This window comes from Procambarus clarkii, chromosome 40 (assembly GCF_040958095.1).
Source record: "Procambarus clarkii isolate CNS0578487 chromosome 40, FALCON_Pclarkii_2.0, whole genome shotgun sequence".
Taxonomy (NCBI): Eukaryota; Metazoa; Arthropoda; class Malacostraca; order Decapoda; family Cambaridae; genus Procambarus; species Procambarus clarkii.
In genome coordinates, this window is record NC_091189.1 from 28524847 (window position 1) to 28540096 (window position 15250).

General features: G+C 40.9%; 1 protein-coding gene across 2 annotated transcripts in view; it reads left to right on the forward strand.

Annotated features, from left to right (window-relative positions):
* The window catches only part of RanBPM (Ran-binding protein M), an 81864-nt gene that overhangs the window by 50840 nt on the left and 15774 nt on the right, over window positions 1–15250 (forward strand). Inside the window, exons 9-10 of one of the 2 annotated variants that reach the window (XM_045742127.2) lie at window positions 3951–4385; window positions 14585–14736. In XM_045742127.2, coding sequence (XP_045598083.1) covers window positions 3951–4385; window positions 14585–14736 — 587 coding nt within the window. The remainder of the gene's footprint in view (window positions 1–3950; window positions 4386–14584; window positions 14737–15250) is intronic. The other variant, XM_045742128.2, reaches the window with a different exon arrangement.

Genomic DNA, 15250 nt, shown 5'->3' on the forward strand with positions numbered 1-15250 from the left:
GGTCCAGAACGTGGCTGGTTCGATCTTCTCCACTCTTCGCATCTGGTCTTTTTGACGCGGGTGATTCACCAGTTGTATGGTGATCAGGTGGCTTCGTTGATGGTGTCCCTCCTGTGAGTTTCGTCTAGACGGCAGTATGAAATTTCCTGGCGGTCCTTTCGGAATTTTTGTCTCTTCGTAGGTTGTCTTTGATTTCTGATCATGGTTGTTTCGACCTTTCTCTCTTGGTTTTTTCAGGACCGTCATCTTATGCCAAATACTGTCGCCTCGTTTTGTGCGGCATTGGCAGAGCCACAGCAGCTTGCATTCGGGGTGGATGTCACTTCTGCTCCGTTCCGCAAGCTTTCTCAGGCATTGTTTCACCTCCAGTCTGCTCATGAACCGCCTGAGCCATCCTGGTCATTGGACCGTGTGTTCTCTTTTCTCATTTCTCCTCATTTGTGGTGGCCCCCTTGGTTCAGGACTGTTTTTCTAAGGTTTTTTCTTGTTGACTTTGGCCTCTGGGGGTCGGGTCGGGGAGCTTCATGCTCTCCTCCAGCACAGGGATTTCTGCTCATTCGATCCTGGTGGTCGTTTTGTTCGTTTGCAGCCTTCTCCTTCTTTCTGACGATGAATGAGTCTGCTGCTTTCCGAGGGGGTCCTTGGGTGGTTGATGATTTGTTGGTTCGGCGGGGGGTGCATCATGTTTTGTATCTGTGGCTCTTCACCGGTATTTGTGTGCCACAGACTCTGTGGCAGAGGACACGCCTTGGGTTGACCTTGTTTCCCTTCTCCCAGGTTGTCCGCAGGATTATTCGGTCCTGCCAGCCTGCGGCCTATCCCCATGCCCACGCCTTTCGTAAGTTCAGCATTCGGCTGCTGTTTTGGTAATATGTCCTGGCCTATCTTCGGGCATGGGGCTTTTGGAGGTTGATCAGGGTCCTGGCTGCCTGTTACCTTGTTAATGTTCTGCTCGGGTGTGTTTAGTCTTGAGTCGCAGGGTGCGAACAGTTGTCTCAACCTTGAGTTGAGGAGCGAGTGATAACCGCCTCCCAGGTGAGTCCCTTTTTCCTTGTCTTTAGTTAAATAGCTCCGGGGAACCGAAGGGGGGCTCCACAGAAAACCAGCGTTGAATGTAATGAAACGCCATTTTCTGGGTGAGACCTGGAGGCTCCTTGGCATCCCTCCCTCCCTCCGGTCAGTGGTTATTGCATTTTTGATACTCGGCCTCTGAACTGGGGAGAGTTGCCGGCGTGGAGGTCTGGGCCCCACCTTGTCCCTCTCCCGGGGAGGGGGGTTGCGCAGACGGATGCGCAGCGGTTGTGGTGACGTCATGTTTGTTTTCCAGGTTTTGATTGGGGAGTTCTGTTTGCTTTTTCGCCTTTCGGTTTGCAATTTTTTGGCCAGCAGTAGTTTGTTTTGAAATTCCTACCTTTCTGGATACCTGACCTGGTAGATGGCAGACAAAGACTGCTTCCAATTACACGGGGGTGTCTTTAGGCCATTGCTCCTTGTGCCTTTCTTGAGGGGGCCAGGTTCTGGCTCTGGTTCCTAGTAGGCCTAGAACTCCTTCGATTGACTGTTGCCCCGGTCTAATATATACACATCAGACTGGTATAGCTTCAGGGAGCCTCCGGGTCTCGCCCAGAAAATGGCGTTTCATTACATTCAATGCTGTTTTTTTTTTTTTTTAGTTTGACATTTTATTATATATGAATGCAAGGATAGGTTTGGGAAGCAGAATCTTAGAGAGGAGTCTTGAATCTATTGGAAATATTCAACATATGATTTTATTAAGCCTCTCCCCAAAAGGAATTGTGAAGAAAATGGAAATACCATAATAATACCATTCAGTGCCATTATTAATGGCATCTTTGGTGTGCATGGGGTTAAGAGCAGAAGTGGTGAACCAGGAGTGGGAAATTTCAAGGATATCATGATTTGAGTGGAGAATTGGGGACACTGAACCTTCTCATTTGAGACTGGGTCTTGACTGTTGAGTGCAAGAATGTGGTGATGGTGTGTATGGTGTGTGTTCCCCAGAGCAAAGTATAGAAATTTACCCCTCAATGACTTGGCTAATTAAAACTCATACATTATGGTGCACATGACAAAATAGTTCACAAAACTAATATAAAACATTTTGGCGATTTGAGCACAGGAAGTAATCTTAAATAATGACTGGATCACAGGAGGTAATTGTAGATAGTGATTGGAGTTGTTTAAGGGTTAGTGGGAAGGTAGCCATTGTTCTTGAAGGCAAAGATGTATAAAGATTTCTTAGAAATATTCCACGAGGTAGACGGGTATTAGAAGAGGTGTGGTGTTAGGCATATGTATGTTAGCATTTGAGAGGTGTGAGCTCTAAAAGGGAATAAGATGAAAGAGAAGAGATCGATGGATGATTAACACTTTCGCGCCTTGGGCATGCGCTCCGCAAACTTTAAGGTCATGTCCCCAGTGTGCGGGGAAGCGTGCGGTCGAGCTCGCGGCGACACTGAAATGTGTATACTCGTTTCAGTTTTCTCACCTTAATTCTCGTGTTACGTTGTTCGTTTTGGTATCATTGTGTTCGCAATTAAATTCCCTGCAGGTGTATATGCATATAATGTCCAAAAGCCTGGCGTGACTCTCCACAGGAAAGCCTAAAGTTACCCGTGAACAAGCACCAATTTGTACACCGCAGCCTAATGTGTATACTCGTTCGGTTTGATAACATCGATTTTCGTGTTACATCTTTCATTTTGGTATCAAATTGTTTGCAATATAAAGGCGCGTATTTTAAAACTAGTCCCATAATAATAGAGCAATAACTGGAATTTTAACAAATATTTTAATTTTGGACACGCATCATCACAAAATTATTTATATCTTTACAGTGTTCTGACATAAATTTTTGTTTCATCTTTCATTTTGGTATGAAATTGTTCACAATGTAAAGGCGCGCATTTTAAAACTAGTCCATAATAATAGCACAATAAATAGAATTTTAACAAATATTTTAAAATTTTTGACCAAAAACGTATTTATAATCTTTCAAGTGTTCTGACATCAAGTTTCGTGTTACATCTTTCATTTTGGTATCAAATTGTGTGCAACTTAAAGGCGCTCATTTTTAAACTATCCCAAAGTCGATCAGATAAAAAATTAATTTTATACAAATACTTTTTGTTGGACTCGTGCTTGTGTCCAATGCTCGGACTCGAGAGAAAAATTTGGGACGCCAGGGGCGCCACGAGAGTGCGAAAGTGTTAATTAATATGGTAAATGGTGCATTCTGGAGATATCACATCTCCTGTGAAGCAATATATTGTGATAGTAGCTTAAATATAAATGGTATAATAAATGAAAGTCGACCTGAGATGCTCGATTTATGACCTTAAAAATTTGTTATATCCCACCATTAAGTTGAACAACTTGATCTACGAGAAAAGCCACATATATTCCCTTTTGACTCGTTAAGTTAAACAATTTGATATATGAGAAAATTTACACATGTTCCCTTTTGACTCTTCCATGCCGACACATGTATCAAATTTTGGTGAAATTCATGAAGAATTATTTTCATGCTGAAACAGCTGTCACTACAGTGCAAGTTCTGTGCATCAGGTAGCTCTCCAAGCTCTCCCTTAAAGTCTCTCCCCATTGCACAAGGATTATGGAAGGTCTGTTAAATCTCTCTGTAAGCCAGATATTTTCCATTCTTAACTAAATGGAGTGCAACAAATACACCAACGTCAATAATCTACGGTACTGTAGATTCACTGAGCCTATTGTTGTATTGAACAATATGAAAGGAACCAAGACTTGTACATTGCTTGAGTGCTTTGCTACTGTTTACTTTGTTTACCAAGTTGACTCATCAATGAGGCTTCCATCTCCTCTCACTCGTTCTATTTTTCATTTACTCAATCTGTAGTGGAAGACTTTAACCCTTGAAATGGTAGACTGAGTTGTGTTTATCTTCTCAGGCACATCGTCCACTCCTCCCTCCTCCTCCACCACCTCTACACCAGTCATTCAGCAGCACACATCAGTCATCCAGTCCACCAAGAATGTCGTAGGTAGTGGGCCAACTTCCACCTCACCCGTCACCACTGAGGAGCTCAATCAGCGCAATGCTCAGGATCTCCGCGCCACAAGCCCGCCCAGTGCAACAAATGGAACCACTCCAGTTATTCATCCACCAGCACCCTCGGGTTCATCGTCATCATCGGCGTCGTCGTCGTCATCTAATTCATCATCAAATATGCATGACAGTGATACAGAGATGGAATGTATGGAAGCAAATAGTCACCATTTACAAGATTTTAACAACAGCCTTGGAGATACCAGTCACAGTAATGGATTTTCTAATGGCTTTTCCAAAGATATTGACATACAAGATGAAAATGAGGAAGCTATGGGTAAGTGACCCGAGAAATGATTGCTTAGTTTAGTTGTCCTAGCAGAAATAATTTCATATTATTTTGGATTTTGGTTTGTATTACAAGAAAAAATTATTTAATACTGTATATACTGTACGTGTATATCTAAATACTGTACTGTATATATTTTGTAGAGCCAAAACACTTGCATTAGCTAATACTGTACAGCACAAGATTTGACTTTATTGAGAAGTTTTAAGTCTTCATATTAAAGTGTGTGCTTATCTGATGTAGACCATGATAAAGTATGTGATACATTACACCACTTAGTATTTCCCGGTGTTGGGAATAGGATGCATGTACTAAGGCTTATCGTGGTCTCCCTAGGGCCAACTACTGACCCTCCCCGGAATGCAACCCCACAACAGTTGCCCAACTCCCAGGTACCTATTTACTGCTAGGTGAAAGGAAAATGACCACAACCATTTCTGTCCTGCCCTGAGATTGAACACAGGTTCCTTGGCTCGCCTAGCAGTAAAATAGGTACCCTGGACTTTGGCAACTGTTGTGGGTTGCATCCTGGGAAAGGCGAGTAGTTGACCTAGGAGGGAGACCTTAATGAGACAAAGTGCAGGCTTCATTTCCTTGACAATGGGGATTATATCTGAAGCACTTTAAGGTAACTGTGTTTAACTGAACCAATTACCACTGCACCTCTGGATCTGTCATTTGTAATGCAGTACACTCTGAAAAGCAGTGCACGTCTTCTAAAACAAGGCTCGTACAAGTACTCTAATAAAGGTGAAACAAATGCAACTTTTAAGTAATTATCATAAAAAAATTGCTGAAAATTTTTAATTGACTCTGTGAAAGATGTGAAGTTTCATGCAAGTTTAAAGTTCATGGAGAAAATTATGTAAAAAACTCTACTAGCTTTTTATACCTGGACTGTTGAACTGTTTGGTTCATTGATTGTAGGACTTTTGGGACATGACAGTGATACTCGTTTACGTTATAGATCCCAGTACTGGTACTCTTAGTGACACGAGAGGTATACATCATTTACCTTATAGATCCTGGGAACCTTAGGGCCATTAGAGATGTACCTCATATACTTTATAGATTGCGGAACTCTTAGGGACACCTGGTTGATACCTGGTTGATGGGGTTCTGGGAGTTCTTCTCCCCAAGGCCGGCCCGAGGCCAGGCTTGACTTATGAGCGAGCTATATACCTGCTTGTTTATCTCATAGATCCAGGGAGATGTACCTCATTATTTACTCATGGAGAATACTCACAGCTGCATTTCCAGTTTGTACACAAATGAAGATTAATTGAATTCGTACTATTAGCGAGTATGAAAAATATTTGTGGTTCTTGGCAAGTTCCTTAGAGAAGCTAGCCAATCAGCCAGGTTGGAATGTCTGTCAGCTTTTGGATTGCACACAGTAAGAGTCTGTACTCGCCTAGTTGTCTCACCTAGTTGTGCTTGCAAGGGTTGAGCTTTGACTCTTTGGTCCCGCCTCTCATCTGTCAATCGTATAGGTTCCTGAGCCTATTGGGCTCTATCATATCTACATTTGAAACTGTATATGGAATCTGCCTCCACCACATAACTTCCTAATGAATTCCGTCTGTTAATAATCATTACTTTCGCGCTCTGGGCGAGCAAGCGCTCTACTATCTCGCAACCCATTCTCGCACTTGCTTATAGTCAATATCTTGCTTATGAATAAGTGCATATGTGACATACTAATGTATTGTGAATATTTGAGTTTACATTGAAATGCTCAATAGAAAACCACAACCTAACCTAACCTTCTTAGTATGTTAACACTTTCGCCCGGCGATGACTCAGCATTGAGTCTTCTGCAAAACGGGCAAGTCCGGCGAGGACTCAGCATTGAGTCCTAAGCGCGGCAACAGTAGTGTTTTTTTGGGGGAAGGTTTTGCTGCGGTTTTGCACATTATATGCATATATGCTTGTAGGGAATTTCATTGCAAATACATTGATACCAAAATTAAAGTCCTGGTACCAGAATTGAGGTAACAAAGTTGAAAACAGAATACCCATTTTATTGGCGCTCACTGGGATTATGCTCTGTTACTTTCTCTGTTTGCTGTGGGTGCTACGCCGGACTTTATATTTGCATACTCCTGTAGGGAATTCTATTGCGAAGACAATGATACCAAAATGAAAGACTTAAAACGAGAATTGAGATGTCCAAAGTGAAGAGTGTACACATTTTATTGCTCTGGCTCGCTCCCGGGTAACACGCTCTCACTTTCTCGCCGGGCTTTTGGCCTTTATATGCATTTAGTCCTTTAGAGAATTCTATTGTGAACACATTGATACCAAATTGACAAACCTAGGACGAGAATTGAGATGACAAAGTTGAAAAGATTATTCACTTTTCATAGTGAGAAGCGCCTTGGGGTGGCGCAGCGCTCTCTTTCTTGTAACCGCGGCCTGTTTTCATCATGTCGGTGGGTGGAGATCGTGGCTGTTTTTTATATTATATGCATATAGGTCTGTTGGGAATTCTATTGCGAACACATTGATACCAAAATGAAAGACCTAGGACGATAATTGAGGTGACCAGAGACTGACTGAAAACATTTTATCCCTCTTGAGCGCTCGCAGGTCACTCGCTCGCACTTTCTCTGTTTGCTGCTGGTGGTAAGCCGGGCTTATGGAGCTTATATGCATTTTATCCGCTAGAGAATTCTATTGCGAACACATAGATACCAAATTGAATATCGTAGGACGAAAATTAAGGTGACAAAGTTGAAAAAGAGTATACACTTTTCTTAATTTACGCGCGCTCCCGTGAAACGCTCAGGCCACTTTGGGATAGTGGAGAGGTCGCGCGCCTGGTGCGCGGAAGTGTTAAGATATTACAATTAGTACTGAACCAATACCTATATTGATATTACAGTTTTATAAAAATAATAAGACAAAACTAAAATATTTAAATTAATTGTAAAGTAACTCAGGATATTGTCAAATTTTGTATAAAATCTTTATTGTTTAATAAAACTGAGAGGAAAAGTTAGGGCCTTGAAAAAAATATGGCTTGGAATATGTCACATATGTACTTATTTATAAGCGATAAGTCACTATAAGCAATAAGGTACACATACCTGGTATGTGCTGTCTTGTGCGAGAGCGGGTTGCAACCCTGAGTGATTTTGGGCGTTCCGCGGGAGCACACGGTAATACTGAAAAGTGTATACTCTTTTCAACTTTGTCACTTTAATTCTCATCCTAGGTTTTTCAATTTTGTATCAGTGTGTTTGCAATAGAATGCTCTACAGGACTAAAAGCATATAAACTCCAAAAGCCCGGCTTATTACCGACAGCTAACAGAGAAAGTGAGAGCGAGTTACCCGGGAGCGCGCAAGAGCGATAATGTGTGTACACTCTTTTCACTTTGGTCACCTCAATTCTCGTCCTAGATCTTTCATTTTGGTATCAATGTGTTCACAATAGAATTCCCAACAGGAGTATATGAATATAATGTAAAAACCCATGGGGCGCTCCACCCGCCGACGTGATGAAAGCAAGCCGTGGTTACCCAGAAGAGAACAGGAAGGTGCGCCGGGCCTTCCAATAGAGAGTGAGGTATTACTAAAAAGTGTATACTCTTTTCAGCTTTGTCATCTTAATTCTTGTCCTAGGTTTTTCAATTTGATATCAATGTGTTCGCAATAGAATTCTCTACATGATTAAATGCATATGAAGTACGAAAGCCCGGCATACCACCCGCACAAAACAGAGAAAATGAGAGCGTGTTTCCCGGGAGCGCTAAAGAGCCATGAAATGTGTACACTCTTTTCACTTTGCTCACCTCAATTCTCGTCCTCGGTCTTTCATTTTGGTATTATTGTTTTCGCAATAGAATTCCCTACAGGATTATATGCATATATAAAGTCCAAAAGCCCGGCGTTCCACCCACAGCAAACAGAGAATGTGACAGCACGTTACCCCTATGAGCGCTCATCAAGAGCAATAAAATGTGTTTACTCTTTTCAACTTTGTTACCTCAATTCTCGTCCTAGATCTTTCATTTTGGTATCAATGTATTCGCAATGAAATTCCCTACAGGGGTATATGCATATAATGTCTAATACCGCGGCGCACCCCTCTCGCAGGAAAGCCAAAAGCAGGCCAAATTTTTTATTTTTTACGCCATACTTCGTCATTAGTCGACATTTATCTACTAAATTTTTTACTCCATACTTCGTCGTTAATGGGCGATAGTGTTAACTACTGACACTAAGTTCTTTCTAATAGCTCTGTGGCTCATTTGGGCACTCAATTTCCACCTGTGTCCCTTAGTGCGTGTGCCCCTTTGGTTAAATAGCCTGTCCTTATCTGTCCTATCAATTCCTTTGAGAATCTTAGATGTGGTGATCATGTTTCCCCTAACTTCTGTCTTCCAGTGACGTGAGGTTTAATTCCGTAGTCTCTCCTCGTAGCTCATACCTCTCAGTTCGGGTACTAGTCTAGTGGCAAACCTTTGCACAGCCTGTTTTAGACTAGGTAAACTTTGCTCTTCAGATTTTCACTTTTTATTAAGTAACTGCAGGTAAACTCTGTCTTGATAGTATCTACTTATAATAAATATCGGTAAACCCCCCAATTATATGGGTCCCTATTTTGTGGATTCTTGTATTATTTGGATATAGACATATTCAGTTCTTCACCCGCTTAACCAGAGCATGTCTGGTTAATGGGGGTAAACCCCCATTGTCAGCAACGTCTTTACATGTTTTGACCGTGGAGGAAACCAATTTATTTCAAATAATACCAAAATTTCATTGTATTCAAAGTACAGTTTGTATGTATACTGGTATATTCTTGTGAAAACATCATTGTAGGTATTTTTAGAATATTTGTTATAATAAATAACAAAATAATATATATTACTAAAGAATTTTCTTGCGGTCTTTTCTTCATTTATCTGGATTTTTAGTTATCCAGACATCTGGAAGAGCCAATTTGTCCAGATAATAAAGGTTGCTTTGTGATCTGAGAGTAGACTCTGATCTGTATTTATCTCATTAATTAATTAGCTAAACTAGAAGGAAATATATTAACATGTGATAATCACATTACCTCTGAGAATATAGAGTGGCAATAGCTGCACTTTAAGGGATAAGACAACTCTATCTTGCCAGTAGATAGTGTGAAAGTTAACCCCCTTCCCTGCACCTTAACCACTTCCCTGCACCTTAACCACTCTCCTGTTGCCTTAGCTGTATCTATTTACTACTTGGTCTGCATGTATACCCCTCTTTTGTAACAGTATCCATTTATAAGATGATCTACAGGTAAACTATCATCAGTTTCTACCTTTACTAGTTTGCTCCTGGTAAACACCCATCTGACCATTGTTTACTTTTACTGGTCTCATTTGTATCCATGTAGTTGCATTTAATTCTTTGTAATTATTATTTTCCTTAAATACAGCAGTCTTCAGTAAATTCAGTGTAGCCATGGTCACTTATTCTTCATTAATAGATTTAGGCTGCAATGTTGTACAGAATGTTTATGGATAGCCTTGTACGTTGTACATTCATACAATACGGGTGCTTCATGCTGCGTCTCGTACAGCTGAGTAGTTCCCTCGGTTGTCTGCCCTTTGATGCTTTGTGCCATATTAATATGTGTTGACATTTTGGATCTGTGTAGCTTGGAGACGAATTGAAATGTCACAAATTCATAGAAATAAGCCACAACCACTCTGATGTCGCTGGTGCAAAGGTACAGCTTAAAAATGGTAAGACAAGAGCAGTTCATGGCTATGTGCCTGATGATACCATTGATAAGTGTGAGAGATGTGTGAATATAAGACTTTGTTAAAGAACTGAAGTGAAACTAAGGAAGTGTTGATGGTGAAGGTAGCTGTTTGGGTGGTGGTGGTGGTAGTTTGGACTCTGGCAATGAGGAGGCTCGAGTGTGAGGAGATGGAGTGTGCCCTGCTCATTTAACAAGGAAAACATGGTCGTGATCAGTAATGAAAGAAAAAGCTCAGATTAAATGAAAAGTGCCAGGCACCTGTCCGAAATAATGGATCCCCTCCGACGTTTGGCTGGGTTGACCGAATTGTTGAAGATTACCAAGCTTATTGAAGAAATGCTGCTGTCTCCACACAATTATAAGAGTAGCTAACTTTTTCAGGCTAAAGAGTGAATTGTTTTGAACTGGTTTGGGTACAGTTAAGTTTATTAATTTTAAAGCACTGTACAAGTAAATAGCATTTCATTATTTTTTTATTCATGAGTAATGGAAGATTTTTATTTGGTGATCCCAGGAGCCTATGTAGTTTTCCAACATAATATGAATTCAGTATTTCATGGTATGCCCAAGAACATATCAGAATTATAAAATGCCTATTTTATCACATTTTTTTAGCATGTTGTAATTAGTAGTTGCCAGTCACAAAGCTTAAAACTAACGAACACAATCTGTATTATCGGGCACTTGTAGCCTCATAAGACGGGACACCACGAGCGTAGCTCTCATCCTGTAACTACACTTTGGTAATTACTCTTGTGTGAGAAATTCTTGCTCCTCCCACTTGCCTGCAGTACAGATGGTTCTAATAGTCGTGCAGGCATTCGGCCTTCTTTTGTTAAGTATACTTACTCTCACTCTGCACTGTTGTCCTGCTGGTTTACACGTGTATCAGACTGTTAGTGACGGCTGTATCAATCATTACTGTAGTCTGGTGTGCTGGCAGACTCTTTCAAGAATTTATGAAACAATCATTTTTTACTGTATTTTAGGGTGATACTTGCAGAATCTGTTTTTATAAAAACTTTTATTATTAATATGGATTTAAAATTGGCTGCATATTTATTTAATTGAAATAGAAAGCTGTTGTACACTCAGTAACTGTTAGAGTAAATAAGGGGGAGCACAAGGAATGTTATCTTGATGATTTCGGGGCTTTTTAGTGTCCCCGCGGCCCGGTCCTTGACCGGGCCTCCACCCCCAGGAAGCAGCCCATGACAGCTGACTAACACCCAGGTACCTATTTTACTGCTAGGTAACAGGGGCATAGGGTGAAAGAAACTCTGCCCATTGTTTTTCGCTGGCGCCTGGGATCGAACCCAGGATCACAAGTCCAGCGTGCTGTCCGCTCGGCCGACCAGCTCCCGCTCCCCTGTAAACAAAGATTAGTATTGAGTAAAACAAATATTTATCCAGAATGCATATTTGTCAATAATAAGTACATGATGTTTCAGATTTTTTGTCCAAAGGCTGTAGGAAGAACATTTTGTAATAGGTGCAGTAGCTGACTGTAATGGGTGCAGTAGCTGACTGTAATGGGTGCAGTAGCTGACTGTAATGGGTGCAGTAGCTGACTGTAATAGGTGCAATAGCTGACTGTAATGGGTGCAGTAGCTGACTAATGGGTGCAGTAGCTGACTAATGGGTGCAGTAGCTGACTAATGGGTGCAGTAGCTGACTATTGGGTGCAGTAGCTGACTGTAATGGGTGCAGTAGCTGACTGTAATGGGTGCAGTAGCTGACTGTAATGGGTGCAGTAGCTGACTGTAATGGGTGCAGTAGCTGACTGTAATAGGTGCAATAGCTGACTGTAATGGGTGCAGTAGCTGACTAATGGGTGCAGTAGCTGACTAATGGGTGCAGTAGCTGACTAATGGGTGCAGTAGCTGACTATTGGGTGCAGTAGCTGACTGTAATGGGTGCAGTAGCTGACTGTAATGGGTGCAGTAGCTGACTGTAATGGGTGCAGTAGCTGACTGTAATGGGTGCAGTAGCTGACTATTGGGTGCAGTAGCTGACTGTAATAGGTGCAGTAGCTGACTATTGGGTGCAGGAGCTGACTGTAATAGGTGCAATAGCTGACTGTAATGGGTGCAGTAGCTGACTAATGGGTGCAGTAGCTGACTATTGGGTGCAGTAGCTGACTGTAATGGGTGCAGTAGCTGACTGTAATGGGTGCAGTAGCTGACTAATGGGTGCAGTAGCTGACTATTGGGTGCAGTAGCTGACTGTATTGGGTGCAGTAGCTGACTGTAATGGGTGCAGTAGCTGACTGTAATGGGTGCAGTAGCTGACTGTAATGGGTGCAGTAGCTGACTGTAATGGGTGCAGTAGCTGACTGTAATGGGTGCAGTAGCTGACTATTGGGTGCAGTAGCTGACTGTAATAGGTGCAGTAGCTGACTGTAATGGGTGCAGTAGCTGACTATTGGGTGCAGGAGCTGACTGTAATAGGTGCAGTAGCTGACTGTAATGGGTGCAGTAGCTGACTATTGGGTGCAGGAGCTGACTGTAATAAGTTCAGTAGCTGACTGTAATAAGTTCAGTAGCTGACTGTAATAAGTTCAGTAGCTGACTGTAATGGGTGCAGTAGCTGACTGTAATGGGTGCAGTAGCTGACTGTAATGGGTGCAGTAGCTGACTGTAATGGGTGCAGTAGCTGACTGTAATGGGTGCAGTAGCTGACTGTAATGGGTGCAGTAGCTGACTGTAATGGGTGCAGGAGCTGACTGTAATGGGTGCAGGAGCCGACTGTAATAGGTGAAATAGCTTTCTGAAATAGGTACAGTAGCTCTGAGTAGCAGTTGATGATCGTTCCTCAATGCTAAAATGTGTCTAGCTTCTTTTTCTCTGCTATTAGCATCTTAGTACATAGTAATTTAGACTTGTGTATCTCAGGCTGTTCTGAATATGAATAGTCTTCCAGGCTTGGTGACTTTGATAATTGCTTGATTGCTTATGAATCTCAGATTTCTCTCCAGTAGAACATTTGTGGCATTAACTTAAAGTTAATAGATTCGTTGTCATTACCCCATTTGCCAATTTCCTGGTGGTGGTGAGGCATCAGCCCAGAAGAAGTAGGTGAGCAATAGAGGATTCGGTGAACAATAGATACCATATCTTTCACAATATATATTGCCGCATGATATAGAATTTGCATTATCACAATTCATCTAGAGATCCACATTAGCTTGCCGCTGCTTCCTGCAATTATGTATTAAATCCTTCCTCCGAGTTCTGAAAATAAATATTTGAACATTCAATCCCTTTTAATAAAGTTATTCCATCCAGCCTTATTGGCCACCACTTCTTGTTCACTGAATCTGGTTTCTTGCACTTAATACCTGATTTCTCTCACACACTAGTTATCGTATCTGTCCATCGTTTTCTTAGCTTTCGTCTTTTCCCTCCAGCCTTTAAATTCACTGAGATATACTCATCAATTCTTTTAGTATGATCAAATAATTTCAATAAATGCTCTGTAATCTTAGGATTGACCGACTATTGCATTCCATATCTTTCCATAGCTTTAATTTCTGAGTATGCAAAATTCCCAATTATTGGTATTATAATTTATCCTAACACCTGAAATGCATCATAGATGGTCCATTTCTACTGTTGTAGATAATGATTCATAGTTACTTTGTATCAGCATCTAACATCTGTATTTAAGGGTAAGCACTACTACTACTTTGTGCAGATCTCTAGCTGCACCTCTACCCATGTTATTCTTCCTATTATTTCATAGCATCAGTCTTTTTCCCTGACTTGTTCCATTGTAAACTTTCTCAAATATTCCTCATTTGTCATTGATGTCTCCTGGTAATACAACTGATTGATCACTTTTGGGAGACTTCTCTATTTACCCCTATTTCACACACTCGTTTTTTGTTTTTTTTCACAACCATTACTGCTTTAATTAACAATAATTTTAAAGTCGACTCACACAAGCAACAAAACTTTCATCCAATCAACATAGATCTCAACCATTTCCTGACAGAAGAACTGTATTTGCCGCACACATTGAATTAATATATTCTATTTTTGTGCACCATACACTAACATACCCTTGGTTGATATTCTTTGATGTGTCTGATGATCGTTTCCCTACAAACTGGAGTATATTGTTCCATACAACAGTGAGGATGAGCATTCTATCCACTGATCATGGTACCTTACAATCCTCTCCCTTACTAAACTATTACTTCTTATGTTAATGCAATCCATTTCTTGCCCAAGTGATATTAATGTTGTTATCCTCGATTGTCTTCATCAAATCTTGAGTGTGGCATTACTTTGATTAATGTCCATGTTTAAGTACTTTATTTTTATTTTGTTGGTTTGCAGTGTGACCCATTTAGTATAAAAAGTTTGTGATTTTAGTTTAACTGAATTATATTATTATGGACTGTTATTTTGTTGAATAAATTTTGGCAGAAGTTGAAAACAGTGTCGGGAGCAGAAAAATGTGTGGGGGCAACCCAGCAGCGATAGAACGCATGTTAGCCTTCGGGAGAGAGGTACAACACATGAGCCAGGTTCTGAGGAGGGAACTAGGCAAGAACGATCACAATAAGAAAATACTACAAGTAAGTTAGTAGACAAAATATTAAAGTTCTGTGAGAAGTCTATTTTGTGCCTTTTTGACAGTATTTATTAATTATATTACCATTGCCTTGTTCAAATTGTGTGGATGAATAAGTTTTCCATAAATATTATAATATGCCTATGTTTGTGTAGCAGTTTATTAGTTACAGTGTGTGTAGTTATCTCTCCCGAGATAACTACTGTACTGTACAGGACTCTCTACACTACATACAAGTATTATATAATGTCTCCCTGACTCATTTCCTTCTTCTTTTTCTTCTACTTTTGTCCTGTCCTATTTTGCATTTGGAAAAGGCTGTCCTTGTGTATATTAAGAATATGGAAACTACAGCAGGTTTCATGGGAAAATTTTTTCCCATGAAAGACAAAGAAAGGAAATTTTTCCCTGATCATGGAAAAAAATCGAGATGACATATTTTGGCCACAATAGGACGAAAAAGTCTGGCAAAATTGAGGCGTTAACATAGTACGCTTCAGCGCCGATCTGCTCCACCT